Source organism: Hemiscyllium ocellatum, chromosome 13 (assembly GCF_020745735.1).
Source record: "Hemiscyllium ocellatum isolate sHemOce1 chromosome 13, sHemOce1.pat.X.cur, whole genome shotgun sequence".
In the NCBI taxonomy this organism is placed as follows: Eukaryota; Metazoa; Chordata; class Chondrichthyes; order Orectolobiformes; family Hemiscylliidae; genus Hemiscyllium; species Hemiscyllium ocellatum.
In genome coordinates, this window is record NC_083413.1 from 33510815 (window position 1) to 33527545 (window position 16731).

Genomic DNA, 16731 nt, shown 5'->3' on the forward strand with positions numbered 1-16731 from the left:
AGATCTCTTTTATATCTTTCCCCTTTCACCCTGAATCTATGCCCTCTAGTTCTGGACTCCCCGACCTTGGGGAAAAGACTTTGTCTATTTACCCTATACGTTCCCCTCATAATTTTGTAAACCTCTATAAGGTCACCCCTCAGCCTGTGACATTCCAGGGAAAACAGCCCCAGCCTGTTCAGCCTCTCCCCATAGCTCAAATCCTCCAACCCTGGCAACATCCTTGTAATCTTATCTGAACCCTTTCAAGTTTCACAACATCTTTCTGATAGGAAGGAGACCAGAATTGCAAGTAATATTCCAACAGTGGCCTAACCAATGAAATGTACAGCCGCAACGTGACCTCCCAACTCCTGTACTCCATACTCTGACCAATAAAGGAACGCATACCAAACCCCTTCTTCACTATCTTATCTACCTGCGACTTCACTTTCAAGGAGCTATGAACCTGCATTCCAAGGTCTCTTTGTTCAGCAACACTCCCTGGGACCTTACCATTAAGTGCATAAGTCTTGCTAAGATTTGCTTTCCCAAAATGCAGCACCTCACATTTATCTGAATTAAACTCCATCTGCCACTTCTCAGTCCATTGGCCCATCTGGTCCAGATCCTGTTGTAATCTGAGGTAACCCTCTTTGCTGTCCACTATACCTCCAATTTTGGTGTCATCTGCAAACTTACTAACTGTAACTGTTATGCTTGCATCCAAATCATTTGTATAAATGACAAAAAGTAGAGGACCCAGCACTAATCCTTATGGCACTCCACTGGTCACAGGCCTCCAGTCTGAAAAACAACCCTTCACCACCATCCTCTGTCTTCTACCTTTGAGCCAGTTCTGTATCCAAATGGCTAGTTCTCCTTGCATTCCATGAGATCTAACCTTGCTAATCAGTCTCCCATGGAGAACCTTGTCGTATGCCTTACTGAAGTCCATGTAGATCACATCTACCGCTCTGCCCTCACCAATCCTCTTTATTATTTCCTCAAAAAATTCAATCAAGTTTGTGAGACATGATTTCCCATGCACAAAACATGTTGACAATCCCTCATCAGTTCTTGCCTTTCCAAATACGTGTACATCCTGTCCCTCAGGATTCCCTCCAACAACTTGCCCACCGCCAATGTCAGGCTTACTGGTCCATAGTTCCCTGGCTTGTCCTTACCATCCTTCTTAAACAGTGGCGCCACATTAGCCAAATGGTTAATCTGTGTTTCTAACTCTGCCTCCATTGTGTTGGATTTCATATTTCCCATTCAATTAATTCAGCCCTTGACTGAATTGACTAAATTCTGGCTGAATTCCCAGAATACCGTCAATACCAGCAAGGTGCACATCAATGTGGATGGCACAAAATTTCTAAAGACCATCATCCTTGCACTGTTTTAAGTGGATTGGTAAACCCTGGTCCCACTTCAACAGTGGCAGTGGGTATTGTCAATTCCCCAATCCTTCTCTTCAGTGCCTTCTCGTTCCCAGCTAGTAATGACAATCTCTGAGATAAGAATAAAGACATGCTTTATAGTCAGGATCTTTTCAAAGATTGTGAAACCAGAAGAGTGTTTTTGCAGAGAGCCCTGCTTGTTTCTACCTTGCATGAAGTTCCAGTATTCTGAACTGCCAAATTAAAAAAAAACATGCTGACCTCCATTCTGCTGCACTTAATTTTGTTTACCCCTTGTTTCATGGCTGTTCATCCTCAGAGCAATTTCAGGTCATATGGCCCTTAATGAAACCTAATAATATCATCACAGATTAATTGTCTTTCCAAATTCTCCGAGCCCACTTTCTTGTTTGGAAGATTGCACAAAAGGGAATAGAGAGTTTCCCAGCACATGGATCATTATGCACTTACTTAGTTGAACTGGATTGGAGTTTTAATTTATCTTTTAGTTCCTGCTCAGAATTCTTCCTATGATCTTCACAGAGGCCTAGATTTTCACTTGCCATGTTTGAAATTGCAATCCTCCACTGTAATAGCAAGATGGTGATGAAAAACATCATTGTATGGCTTTTTAAAAGGAGAGCTGGATGACTTTATTTTGACTAGAAAAACTATCTCTATGTTTGACTGGCTTTTCCATCATCATTCAATCCCTTTAAAGCATTCAGTTGAGTTTTGCAGAATAAACATTTGATGCCTAATATTTAGAGATTTGCAAAAGACAATCTCAATTATTCAGCGCTGTTAGTCAGAGATTACTAAACACATTGTACACTTCACAACGTACATTACTATTATAAAATAGCAAATTCTCCAAATTGGCATGAAATTGCCAAGGGCAGTATGTTACTATGGCATTAATTCTTCATTACTCTCAAAACCAAGTCTGCACTTTGTACCTCAGTAACATGAAAAAAGATTTGGTATTTTAGGTAAATGTTCCTGACTCTTTGGACAGTGCATGAAAATCTGCTAAGCTGTTATTGTTGTTATAGGGCTAATGAAACGCAGCTATGGTTCAAGGTAACTGCACTTGAATATTTCCCATAGTTTAACTAATGACTAAATACTCTGATCTGGCCTGTTATGTCAGACACAATAGTGCTTTATACATAGTTTCTCCAATCAATCCACATAACTTGAAATCCATCACAAAGTCTTTTCACTGGCTGGGAGAGTCTGAAACTAGAGGGTATTGGTTTAAGGTGAGGGGGTGAGATTTAAAAGGGATCCAAGGGGCAACTATTTCACACCGAGGATGGTATGTGTATGGAATGAACTGCCAGAGGAAGTGGTGCAGGCTGGTTAAATGATAACATTTAAAAGAAATCTGGATGGGTACGTGTATAGGAAAGGTTTAGAAGGATATGGGCCAAATGCTGGCAAATGAGATTAAATTAATTTAGGATATCTGGTCGGCATGGATGAGTTGGACCAAAGGGCCTGTTTCTGTGGTGTACATCTATCTGATTCTAATTAGGAAATCGTTTTCATAAATCTTTTCTGCAACCTTGTGAGAGCCTTCACATCATTTTTAACTTGCATTACTCAGCTGAAACCAAAGAAATGCTGGAGAAACTAGCAGGTCTGGCAGCTATGGAGAGACGAACTGAGTTTATGTTTCAAGTCCATATGATAGTTATCCAGAAATTCTTCAGATCACTGTTCTCTACCTCTACTGAGGCCTTATCCATTTGACCCACCTGATACTCCATAACCAGACCAAGCAATATCATCGTCCTTGTTGGGTTTTATTTCTGTGTAGCAGTAGCTTTCACAACTCTGAGAGATTAAAAGTGCTACAAAACCAATTAAGTTACTTTAAGTGTACTCACTGATATGATGTAGGAAATATTGCAAACAATTAAATTTGACTGTGACAGGAGTACTTCACTACTTGCATTGAATACGTTATTTGCTTCCCTTGTTTTGACGTTTAATGGGCACTTGATATGCTTTTCTGCTTATTTATTCTCCGTCAAATGAATATGTCGGTATTGCTGACCATGTTTTGAGCTGAATTCCTACCACTGCATTTACATTTTTAAAATATTTTGCTCTCTGTCTGCAGGCGTAGTTCAACGCTAGGCAATCATGTTGCTGAAACATATGATACAATTTTACACCAAACACTTGGATTTGCTAATCCATCAACTGTTGAATATTTGCTGGGCAAACTTGGAATTAGTGAAATTGAATCGCCATCTTTGATGAGAGGGTTGCAGAGGTGAGATTTTGAGTTTTAAGAGCAACAATGTCTCTTCTAACTTTATCAGTTTAGAATTAGAGCTTTTTATAGTCTCTGCTGTTTAATGATCTTTGATCTTTAAGTTCAACTTGACCAAAATCTTAATTTTGCCTGTTTATCAGTGTCTAAAGACAAAGTGGTTGATTGTTTAGACTTTTATTTATTTGAGAAAACACTTTAATGTTAAAGATACGATGTAAGGATCATCCAAGGTGCTTCCCATACTTAATGTAAGGATATTAACAAAAGCCCATGGAAGCTAAATTGAACAGATGGGTTTTCATAGCATCATAAAATCATAGAGTACAGAGAAGGTCCTTCAATCCACAATTCTGCACTGCCAAAAATATACTACTACCTATACTAGTCATTCTTTTTCTGCACTAAACCCATAGCCTTGAATGTTATAACATTTCAAATGCTCATCCAAGTACTTTATGAAGGTTAAAAAAATCACACAACACCAGATTATAGTCCAACAGGTTTAATTGAAAGCACACTAGCTTTCGGAGTGCCGCTCCATCATCAGGCAGTTCCAAACCATTCATAAAGGTTGTGAGACTTTCCACCACCACTATCCTTCCAGGCAGTGTTTCCAGATTCCCAGTGCCCTCTAAGTGAAAATATGTTTTCCTCAATTCCACCCTCAACCTCCTGCCTTTAATTTTAAAATTATGCCTTCTTGATATTGACCCTTCCAATAAGGGGAACAGCTGATTCCTATTTGCCCTGCATAAGGCCCTCATAATCTTATACACCTCTATCTGATTTCCCATGCAGCACCCTGCCATCCTTCTGTGCTCAAGAAAAACGTTCAAACTTATCCAGCCACCCTTAGCTGAAATACTCCAACCCAGGCAACATCCTGATGAATCTCCTCTGCTCCCCCCCTCCAGTGCAATCACATCCTTCCTATCATGTGGTGACCAGAACTGTCCACTGTACTCTGCTATGGCCTAATCAAAGTTCTGTACAGCTCAAATCTAACCTTGCTCTTATAATCTGTGGCATGAATGATAAAGGCCAGTGTTCCATATGCATTCTTAATTATCCCATTAATCTATTCTGCTACCTTTAGGGATGTGTGGACAAGCACCTAAATATCCCTCTGTTCCTCTGAGTTTTATAGTGTCTTGCCATTCATTGAGTATTCCATTGCCTTGTTCTTTCTTCCAAAATGCATGACCTCCCATTAATCAGGATTAAATTCCATCTGTCACCAGTCTGCCTAGTTGACCAATTTTGCCAAGATTTTAAATAAAGCTTAGGCTGGAGTTTCAGGGAATAAGACCGTAGCAATAAGTGAAGCTGGTGCCATTCTTGCAGAAAAATATAGGAGAGAGGGTGGGAATGTCAGGTGGTATAAGCTTGTTGGAGTTGCAGAACAAAAATTGGAGAACATCATGGAGAACTTTGCAGAGTAAGGTTTTAAATGTAATGTGCTGAATAACAAAAAGAAAATGCACATCAGTGAGAGCAGTGGTCAGTGCCAGGGACTTGGGTTTGACTCCAGCCTTGGGTGACAATGTGAAGTTTGCATGTTCTCCCAGTGTCACCTGGGTTTCTGCCAGGTGTTCTGGTTTCCTCTCTCAATCCAAAGATCAGGTAAATTGTTCATGGTAAATCGCCCTGTAGTGTCTAGGGATATGCAGGCTAGATAGGTTAGCCATGATAAATGCGGGGTTATAAGGATAGGGTGTGAGGGCGGGGTATGTGTTGGATGCTCTTCAGACTGTTGGTGCAGACTCAGTAGGCCAAATGGCTGCCCCCTGTACTGTAGGGATTTGATGGTTCTATGAATGTGAGAGCAGAATGCACTTTAGGTAATTTAGGGCACCGTGATGTATATGGATAATGTATTCAGCAAGGATAGGATTAAAATTAGGGCTGTGAACTAGCAAGTTATTTCAAAAGGGAGAAGATTTATTGTAGTATTGATAAGCCTTTGTACACTTTTCTCAAAATTATTTTGCATCAATTTCCTATTAGCTGACAAGTTCCCGAGCCCAATTACTTTGAAGTGTATAATGTGTGCTTTTTTATACTTATGTAACACTTAATTTTAATTGTACACTTTAGCCTAGCACCATTGAAATGTTTTGTCAAACAGCCAGTGTAATGCAGTAGCAAGCTGTCTGATTTTAGGGTTTTTTGCTGGTATGGGATTGTGTTCAATGGTGACCAAGTTTAGTGTGTTGTGAAAATAACCTATTTAATGAGCATCCGCAGTAGCACAGTTCTAGGCAGCAATGCAGTCCAAAGTATTGTTTAACAGTAGCATAGGTTTTACATTTATTAAACATTTAGCACTATGGTATCACATAGTTGTATCTATTGTACACAAGTTTGTGTGACATCTGACATAGGGAAGCAGGAGATGGTTTAAGCACTTGCTAAATATTCGCTGTTACTCCTAATGGGATTTGAATGACTGTCTGGTCTGAGCTTGCATAATTAAGAGGTGTTAGTCCTTTTGTCTTTAAAGTTAGCAATATTAGTAAAAATACTAGACCCAAATGATCTAAATGAATGAAATTATATACGTACTGAATAAAAATATAGAGGATATTAAACTGATCTCCCATAGCTGGGTCATGAGATTTCATGTACTGTTGCTGGTTTTGACATTCTTACACATTCTTCCATGCAGCTTCATGGAAGTGCTGTTTTGATAGTAAGTTTCTTAAAGTGGGTAGCAGCCCTATTTAATATGTATTTAAAAAGTGTATACTCGTGGAGGAAACTATTAGATGTTCTGCAACCTATTCAGATCTGAGAGGCAGTTACTCAGGGCTAATGAATATTAAAATCTTTTCATAGTTTTGAGTTATGGAGACTTGATTGCGAAGATTAGCATTGTTCTGTGTAGGTTACAATCGTAACACTTATTCAGGGCTAAGACCAACAGAAATAGATCTCAACACTGCTTGCAGCATTGGGCTGATAAGAATTGGAAGATGTAGAGAAACATTAATGAGTTGGAATGGATGTTTAATTTAGTTTATCTTCTAAGATTAAGATGTACTACAAAAATGTGGTTTTATGAATGAGTGAATGGACATGCGAAATAGTAAACGTAGTGAGCTTGTGAATGAGTTAGTGAAGAGAATCATCATAATATCTCAAATCAAGAATATTGACTTTTAGTGGGGACAGTTTGACAAACATTGGGATTTGTCCTGTTGATCTCTGTTTGGAAATCTAGCCAAATTCCTCTGAAAGAATAGCACTATATTTCAGTCCTTGATATCATGAACAATAATTTCTGTTTAAGGAAGAGACCAATCAAAGATGGTAAAGTGTGATTTTCTATATTAAAACCATACACCATTTACTTGAATGGTCAGCTGTAGTTCTGCATCTTCCTATTTGTCTCCATTTTGAGAGTTAATGTCCAAGATTTATTTGTATTAATGATGGACAAGCTGTTAACGTTTGTCACTGTTATTCATCTGAATCTGACAGTATGTAGCTTGTACATGCACAGTTAAGTGTGGAAATCCAACCGTTGCTGTCATTAGCTCAGATTTCTAATAGTAATGATGGCAAAGCTCAGTGTTTGCTAACCTTTACTGGAACTGTCAGTCACTTCTATGGTTGCACATTTGCAGAGTTACTTAGAAATGCAGAATTTGCTGTCAGATTGTACACATCTATGGTGGTAGTGCTGATTAGTTCCTGCTCAGACTGTAATTAATGAAAATCAATTTAATTAATTGATAAGAGTTTGCACTGTTAATCTCATTTCAAAATAAAACTTTTGAAAACTATGTACTTTGTTGAATGAGGTGTAGCTGGGTTTGAATGATGTGTGAACATAATTATTGCAGAAAACACCCTTGATAGAGTTAAAAAGCTGGTTTTATATTTGAAGAATGTCATTTACAGGTACATTATTTCATATTTTTAAAACAATTTTTATTCCTGCATAACTGTTCTGCAGGCAATCTCTTTGGTTGAATTGACACTTAATAAATGGTAATTATTCTTCCTTTTTGCTTGTTTATGTCTAGAGATAAATTTGAAACTTCTTCTACTGATTTATACTTCAGTTATTTTAGAAGCATTTAGGTTCACGCAATGGTGTAGCTTCTGACAAAATGTTGCTGTGTTGTAAAATAATATGGCCTTTGCCCTCAAATATAAAGTTTATTGATCCTTTTCTTTTAACAGTAAAAACTTTAGAGGGGATGATTATGCTGCAGCCTTAAGGAAAAAACAGTCAGCATCTTGGGCATTAAAGTGGTAAGTACTTCGGACAAATAAGCATTTGGAAAATGGGGTGGGGAGAGAACACTTTCAGAGCCTCTCCCAATTTATTTTATGAATGTTTCTTCAATCAAACTAGTCGAAGACACTCATTCAGATTTTACTTACTTATGGGTTGGGTCTTTTGTCAGTTCTAAGGTATATTACCTGCAGTAAGCTCTGCTACCAGTGACATTGGTGTGTAATAGAATTCTCTGATTTACTTCTTAGGCAGATTGGGATGGGATTTCTGCATCTACTCTGTAAGTCTCCTACAAATCTTGCATATTTTAATAGGTCTCCTCTTATTCTTATCTCTTGGAAGCGGCCTTGAGTTTGGAAGGTGCTGTCTGAGGATCTTTGGTGTGTTTCTGCAGTGCATCTTGCATATGGTACGCACTGCTGCGACTGACTGTCAGTAGTGGAGGCAGTTACCTAATATTGTGGATGTGGTGCTAATCAGGTGGTTCCATGCAATCGAGTGGTTTCCTCTGCCATTTCTGGGAGATGGCTAAGAGTGTGCCACATCACTGTGGATCTGGAGTAACATAGAGGCCAGACCCCAGAAGATCTGCAAACCTGGATGGTTTTACTAATTATATAGTGACTGCTAACTTTTTATTCCAGACTTATTTAACAATATAAATGTAAAGTTACTGTGGTGTGATTTGAAGCCATCTCTCTGGAACAGTAGTCAAGAAGTCTGGATTACTAGCCCAGTAAAATAACAATTGCACAGCCCATTCAGGGATTTAAGCCCGTAACCTAATCTGACAATCCAGTTCTGAGCTGAGGGATTTCTGTACTCTGAGCAATGTTGTCTTTTGAGTGAAATGTTTAACTTTGTTTGGGTGTCGGAAAAGATTCTGTGCCACAAGCTTGCAGAACAGCAGGCAGTTTCTCCTAGACTTTTAAGAAAGGTGAATTGGTGTTGAAATGGAAGCAGTGGAGATTAATAAGAAATGATATTGGGCCTTAAAGAGTTAAATTACAAGGATGGATTGCATCATCTTAGTTTATAGAGGCTTATAAAATCATGAGGGGCATGATAGGGTAAATAGACAAGGTCTTTTCCCTGGGATGGGAGAGTCCAGAACTAGAGGACATAGGTTTAGGGTGACAGGGGAAAGATTTAGAATGGCGTGAAGGGCAACATTTTCACGCAGAGGGTAGTGTGTGTAAGAAATGAGCTGCCAGAGAAAGTGGTGGAAGTTGGTACAATTAAAACTTTAAAAAAGCTTCTGGATGGGTATATGAATAGGAATTTTCGAGGAATATGAACTAAGTGCTGGCAAATGGTGCTTAGATTAGATTAGGATATCTGGTTGGCATGGACAAGTTGAACCAAAGGGTCTGTTTCTGTGCCGTACATCTCTACGACTCTGTTCAACCTGTCCTCATAAGGCAGTCCCTCCATGCTTAGTATCAGCCTAGTGAATGTTCTCTGGACTACTTCAGTTACCAGTATGTCTTTTCTTGAATAAGGGTCCCCAAATTATTCACAATATTCCAGTTGTGGTCTGAGAGTGCACAGTCCTATCTTGGTTTATGATGTTTTTCTTTTACAAAAAGAATTGTCTAACAGTTGGAACTAGACAAAGTTATGAAACAAAATCATAATACAATAGAGACTCTTATAAAACATTGAAACGTACGTTTAAGAGCTTCTGACATAAACTTGAGTCAAAAGTCACACGATATCAGGCTGTAGTCCAACAGGTTTATTTAAAATCACAAGCTTTTGGAATGGTGCCCTTTGTCAGGTGAAGTGACAAGAGCACCCAGGCACAGACTTGATAATCAGAAAGATCAAACAATCATACAAATGGTATGAGTGGACTGTTGACAGGCTGAATAATAGAATATAGAACAATACAGCACAGAATAGGCCCTTCGGCCCAAGATGTTGTGCCGAACATTTATCCTAGATTAAGCACCTATCCATGTACCTATCCAATTTCCGCTTAAAGGTCACCAATGATTCTGACTCTGCCACTCCCACAGGCAGCACATTCCATGCCCCCACCACTCTCTGGGTAAAGAACCTACCCCTGACATCCCCACTATACCTTCCATTCTTCACCTTAAATTTATGTCCCCTTGTAACACTCTGTTGTACCCGGGGAAAAGGTCTCTGACTGTCTACTCTATCTATTCCCCTGATCATCTTATAAACCTCTATCAAGTCAGCCCTCATCCTTCGCCGTTCCAATGAGAAAAGGCCTAGCACTCTCAACCTATCCTCGTACGACCTATTCTCCATTCCAGGCAACATCCTGGTAAATCTCCTCTGCACCCTCTCCAAAGCTTCCACATCCTTCCTAAAGTGAGGCAACCAGAACTGCACACAGTACTCCAAATGTGGCCGTACCAAGGTCCTGTACAGCTGCAACATCACCTCACGACTCTTGAACGCTAACACACCATTGGCCTTCTTACAAGCTGTATCCACCTAAGTGGCAACTTTCAAAGAACTAAGAACATAGACCCCAAGATCCCTCTGCTCCTCTACCTTACTAAGAACCCTACCGTTAACCCTGTATTCCGCATTCTTATTTGTCCTTCCAAAATGGACAACCTCACAATTGACCGGGCTGAATTCCATCTGCCACTCCTCAGCCCAGCTCTGCATCATATCTAAGTCCCTTTGCAGCCGACAACAGCCCTCCTCACTATCCACAACTTCACCAATCTTCATATCATCTGCAAGTTTACTGACCCATCCTTCGACTCCCTCTTCCAAGTCATTAATAAAAATTACAAACAGCAGACGACCCAGAACTGATCCCTGCGGAGCTCCACTTGTAACTGGGCTCCAGGCTGAATATTTACCATCTACCACCACTCTCTGACTTCGACCGGTTAGCCAGTTCTCTATCCAACTGGCCAAATTTCCCACAATCCCATGCCTTCTGACTTTCTGCATAAGCCTACCATGGGGAACCTTATCAAATGCCTTACTAAAATCCATGTACAACACATCCACTGGTCTACCCTCATCCACATGCTTGGTCACCTCCTCAAAGAATTCAATAAGACTCGTAAGGCAAGACCTACCCCTGACAAATCCATGCTGGCTGTCCCTAATCAAGCAGTGTCTTTCCAGATACTCATAAATCCTATCCCTCAGTACCCTTTCCATTACTTTGCCTACCACCGAAGTAAGACTGACTGGCCTGTAATTCCCGGGGTTATCCCTATTCCCTTTTTTGAACAGGGGCACAACATTTGCCACTCTCCAGTCCCTTGGTACCACCCCCGTTGACAGTGAAGACGAAAAGATCATTGCCAACGGCTCTGTAATTTCCTTCTTGCTTCCCACATAATCCTACGATATATCCCGTCAGGCCCGGAGGACTTGTCTATTCTCAAGTTTTTCAAAATGCCCAACACATCTTCCTTCCTAACAAGTATCTCCTCTAGCGCTCCGGTCCGTTTCATACTCTCCTCTTCAACAATACGGTCCCTCTCATTTGTAAATACTGAAGAAAAGTACTCATTCAAGACCTCTCCTATCTCTTCCGACTCAATACACAGTCTCCCACTACTGTCCTTGTTCGGACCTACCCTCGTTCCCGTCATTCTCATGTTTCTCACATACGCATAAAAGGCCTTGGGGTTAGCCTTGATCCTACCCGCCAAAGAATTTTCATGCCCTCTCTTAGCTCTCCTAATCTTTCTTCAGATCCCTCATGGCTATCCTGTATCCCTCCAATGCTCTCTCTGAACCTTGTTTCCTCAACCTTATGTAAGCCTCTTTCTTCCTCTTTACTAGGCATTCAGCCTCCCTCATCAACCAAGGTTCCCTCACACGATCATCTCTTTCCTGCCTGACGACATATCATTCCTGATGAAGGGCTTATGCCCGAAACGTCGAATTTCCTATTCCTTGGATGCTGCCTAACCTGCTGTGCTTTAACCAGCAACACATTTTCAGCTGACGACATATCAAGGACATGTCATATCTGTTCCTTGAAAAAGTTCCACATTTCAATGACATCCTTCCCTGACAGCCTATGCTCCCAACTTATGCTCCTCAGATCCTGTCTTGCAGCATTGTATTTACCCTTCCCCCAGTTGTAAAACCGACCCTGTTGCACGCACCTATTTCTCTCCATAACCAAGGTGAAAGTCACAGAATTGTGGTCACCATCACCAAAATGCTCACCCACTAACAAGCCCATCACTTGTCCCGGTTCATTACCGAGTACCAAATCCCATATGGCCTCCCCTCTGGTCGGACAATCTACATACTGAGTTAGAAAAGCTTCCTGGACACACTGCACAAACACCGCCCCGTCCAATCTACTTGATCTAAAGAGCTTTCAATCAATATTTGGGAAGTTGAAATTGTCCATGACTACTACCCTATGGCTTCTGCACCTTTCCAAAATCTGTTTCCCAATCTGTTTCTCCACATCTCTGCTGCTATTGGGGTGCCTATAGTAAACACCCAACAAGGGGACTGCTCCTTTCCTATTTCTGACTTCAGATCCCCCTCGAACTGCCTTTCTGCAGCCATTATACCATTTCTAATTAGCAACACCACACCCCCTCCTTTTTTACCACCCTCCCTAATCTTACTGAAACATCTGTAGCAGGAACCTCCAACAACCATTCCTGTTCCTCTTCTATCCATGTTTCCGTGATGGCCACAACATCGTAGTCCCAAGTACCAATCCACGCCTTAAGTTTACCCACCTTATTTCTGATACTCCTTGCGTTGAAGTATACACACTTGAACCCATCTCTGTGTCCGCAAGTATTCCCTGTCAATGCTATCTTCTCCACAGCCACCCTACATTCTTGGACATCCTGAAAAACAGCTAACCTACTTGATGGACTACAAGTCCGGATCCCATCCCCCTGCCAAATTAGTTTAAACCCCCCAAAGAGTGCTAGCAAACCTACCTCACAGGATATTGGTGTCCTTCTGGTTCAGGTGCAACCCGTCCTGCTTGTACAGGTCCTACCTTCCCCAGAATGCAGTCCAATTGTCCAAATACCTGAAGCCCTCCCTCCTACACCATCCTTGCAGCCACATATTCAACTGCACTCTCTCCCTATTCCTTGACTCACTGTCACGTGGTACCGGCAACAACCCAGAGATGACAACTCTGTCCATCCTAGCTTTTAGCTTCCAGCCTAACTCCCTGAGCTCCTGAATGATCTCCCCACCCCTCTTCCTACCTATGTTGTTGGTGCCAACGTGCACCACGACTTCTGGCTGCACACCCTCCCCCTTAAGGATTCTGAAGACACGGTCCGAGACGTTCCGGACCCTGGCACCCGGTAGGCAACAAACCACCCAAGAGTCTCATCCATGTCCTCAGAACCGCCTGTCTGTCTCTCTAACTATAGAGTCTCCTATAACTAGCGCTCTCCTCCTCTCCCCCTTTCCCTTTTGAGCCTCAGAGCCGGACCTCGTGGCAGAGACCTGGTCACTGCAGCTTAACCCTGCTAGGCTGTCTCCCCCAACAGTATCCAAAGCGGTATACTTATTGTAGAGGGGAATGACCACAGGGGATCCCTGCACTGCCTGCTTCCTCCCCTTCCCACCTCTAACTGTTACCCAGGTACCTCTATTCTCTGGTGTAACTGTCGCTGCAGCTTCTATCTATCACACTCTCAGCCTCTCGAATAATTCTCAGTTCATCCAACTTCAGCTCCAGTTCCCTAATGCGGTCTGTGAGGAGCTGGAGCTGGCTGCACTTCCTGCAGATGAAGTCAGCAGGAGCATTGGTGGTCACCCCTACCTCAAACATCCTGCAAGAGGAACATTCCACAGCCTGCGCTGGCATAACTCTACACTTAGTCTCCAAAACAAGAACACTAAGTAGCTTACTTTTTTTTAGGTTAGAGGAGGAGGGAGGGTGGGAGACATGACACGTGTAGTGTCTCGGGTTCCTTCTCCACTCGGATAACAATCACTTACCTTCCTGACCGGCTTTGCGCTCCGACTTCACTTCTGCCCAGCTCCCGCCGCTCTCTCCTGCGAAAAAAGTAATAGGTCTCTGCAGATGATCAAGAGTGTCAGATGGCATGAGTAAATATCAGCAGCTGAATAACAAATGAAGGGATGACCTATAATCCAAATGAGGCAAAGAGATAATTACAAAAGATTAAAAATAAGGTGGTGCTGGAGCTAAATCAAACGACTGGAATAACCTGCTAGGTATAGGAGATGCATTCTGAGGGTCTAACCAAAGGAAAAAGTCATACAAAACAGTACAGACTAATTAAGATAGAGAGATCAGAACACGTTATAAAGCTAATGATGTCAAAACAGGACAGTAAGGAAGATTTTACAGAACATTATGGTGGGGTCAAATGTAATGTGACATGAACCCAAGATCACAGTTCACGCAATCGTTGTGCATACGGAACTTAGCTATCAGTTTCTGCTTGGCGATTCTGCGTTGTTGTGTATCTTGAAGACCAATTTGGAGGATGCTTACCTGAAGATCGGAAGCTGAATGATCTTATGCACCCCAGTCCAACATTGACACACACACATCTAAACTTGAGTGATTTACGAGCTTTGCAATGTGAAGTTGTCATTTTGTAAAATACAATAAGTATTGTTTGACTGCTGCCAGTACAATTATTTACAAACTATTTAGCATCTTGTGAAGTTTTAAGGGTAGTTGACCATTTACTTAGTGATGGCATATATTCCAGAAACAATTGCAGCACTGCACAAGCTTGCATGCTTTTGAAATTGACAGTAAGAAAATTACTAGTTAGTGCTTAAGCCAGAACTCTTGTTCTGATATTTAGAATTAGTATTTATGTAGATATTCAAAATGCCCATAAAATGCATGAGCATCATTGGTGTCAAGTTACTTGAATTATGTGAAATGGTTTGTGGAAATAATAAATATTTGATTCCCTCCTGACTTAGATTTGTCCTTCTTTCCCTATAGTGTCAAGACTGGGGTGGACCATTTTAAAGCGGGACACCATGTTGATGCCATGAATGAGTACAACAAAGCCCTAGAAATTGACAGTAATAATGTTGAAGCTCTTGTGGCTCGTGGTGCTCTGTAAGTTTGTGATAGGCTGTATGCTATTATAGTAACATTAGTTTGTCTGTACTCACATTAATATTGTCCAGTTTTTTTTGTTAGGAGTCATCCGATATAGATCCTTTTGGTGGTTCAAAGAATAAATGTACCATGTAGTGTTGTGCCAAGCCGCACAGATCATAAAAGTACCATATTTAATCAGTTGTCTGTCTTAAGTCAGCTAATCTTGGTCAGAGTGACACAAGTGGGAATTTTGCAGTTAGAAATAATACCTCTGCTTTAACTGGGCCGGATTTCTGCTTTTATTTGCTATCTAATTACTTTGTCTGAAGTATGTACATAAGTAGAAATGAAATTTGGGTCAGCTGAGATGATTTCACCGTTCAGTCTGTTGGCACTGCTGCCCATGCTTTTACTTCAGTGGCAATCTAAAAGTAGTATGGTTACTGGCAGATGTACAGCCTTGCCTAGCTAAGGCAGGGTAGAAGTAAGAAAGAGAAACTATTACAATTTTTCTCATAGCTTGTTTCTAATATTTCTATCTGTGACGTGAAAACATATCTTGCTGTGAATAACCTTGGAATTTATGCGTGGTGTGTATAATATCATGCATAATATCAAATTATCATCGAATCCCTACAGTGCAGAAAGAGGCCATTTGACCCTCTGAAGAGCATCCCACCCAGAAACCACGCCCCCCCCTCCTGACTCTATCTCTGCAACCCCACATTTACCATGACTAATGTACCTAAGTTGCACACCCCTGGATACTACAGCCAATTCAGCTTGGCCAATATACCTAATCCAACACCTTTGAACTGTGGGAGGAAACTGTGGCACCGGATGGAAACCCACATGGACACAGAAAACATGCAAACTCCATGCACAGTCACCCCAAGACCGGAATCAAATCCGGGTCCCTGACGCTGGTGAGGCAGCAGTGCTCATCACTGAGCTACCGTGCCGCCTTCGGTGTTAGGATTTTGTCATTTGCCGAAATAGCTTTGATTAAAACTCTAGCCAGGAGAAATTGATGCTGTCTCACTAATGTTAATTGGAAGGTCCAAAAATGTAGATGCTCTGCTTTTCTTAACAAAACAATGTTAGCAATGTGAGAATAGTCAATAATATACTCAGTAATAACCATTAAACTGTATTTTGTTAACATTTCTTTGCCATTTTATTTAGTTATGCAACAAAAGGAAGTCTAAACAAAGCTATTTCTGACTTTGACATGGCTTTGGAGACGTGCCCAACACACAGGAATGCAAAGAAATATCTCTGTCAAACTCTGGTGGAAAGAGGAGGCCAGTAAGTGAGAACACTTTGAATAAAACAAAACATACTAGTTAATTTCTCGTGGCATTATACTTAAGAAGTCAAAATCTAGAGTAGGTTTCTCTGCGAATCAGTCTATACGGCTGGAGGGATTAATTTGACTGCAGCATGGATTTAAAATGAGACGGTGGTATAGTGATAATATCACTGGACTAATATTCTTATGATGCAAGCTAATGTTTCACATGACAACTGGCGTAATTTGAATTCAATGCATACATTTTGGAATTAAAAAGCTAGTCTGTTAGTGATCACCAAGCATTTGACGATCGTCATAAAAATAAAATCTGATTCACAGTGTCCTTTAGGGAAGGAAATCTGCCATTTTCACCTGTTCTGACCTACATGTGACAGTATAGTTGACTCTTAACTACCCTCTGAAATGGCCCAGGAAACTAATCTGTTCAAGGGCAGTTAAGATGGG

At 41.0% G+C, this 16731-nt stretch overlaps 1 protein-coding gene across 2 annotated transcripts in view; it reads left to right on the forward strand.

The window, feature by feature from the left end:
- ttc14 (tetratricopeptide repeat domain 14) overlaps positions 1-16731 on the forward strand; it is a 63078-nt gene that overhangs the window by 30763 nt on the left and 15584 nt on the right. For both annotated transcript variants that reach the window (XM_060834732.1, XM_060834733.1), the window contains 4 exons: positions 3517-3672; positions 7867-7938; positions 14868-14987; positions 16158-16280. In XM_060834732.1, the coding sequence (XP_060690715.1) occupies positions 3517-3672; positions 7867-7938; positions 14868-14987; positions 16158-16280 (471 nt within the window). The remainder of the gene's footprint in view (positions 1-3516; positions 3673-7866; positions 7939-14867; positions 14988-16157; positions 16281-16731) is intronic.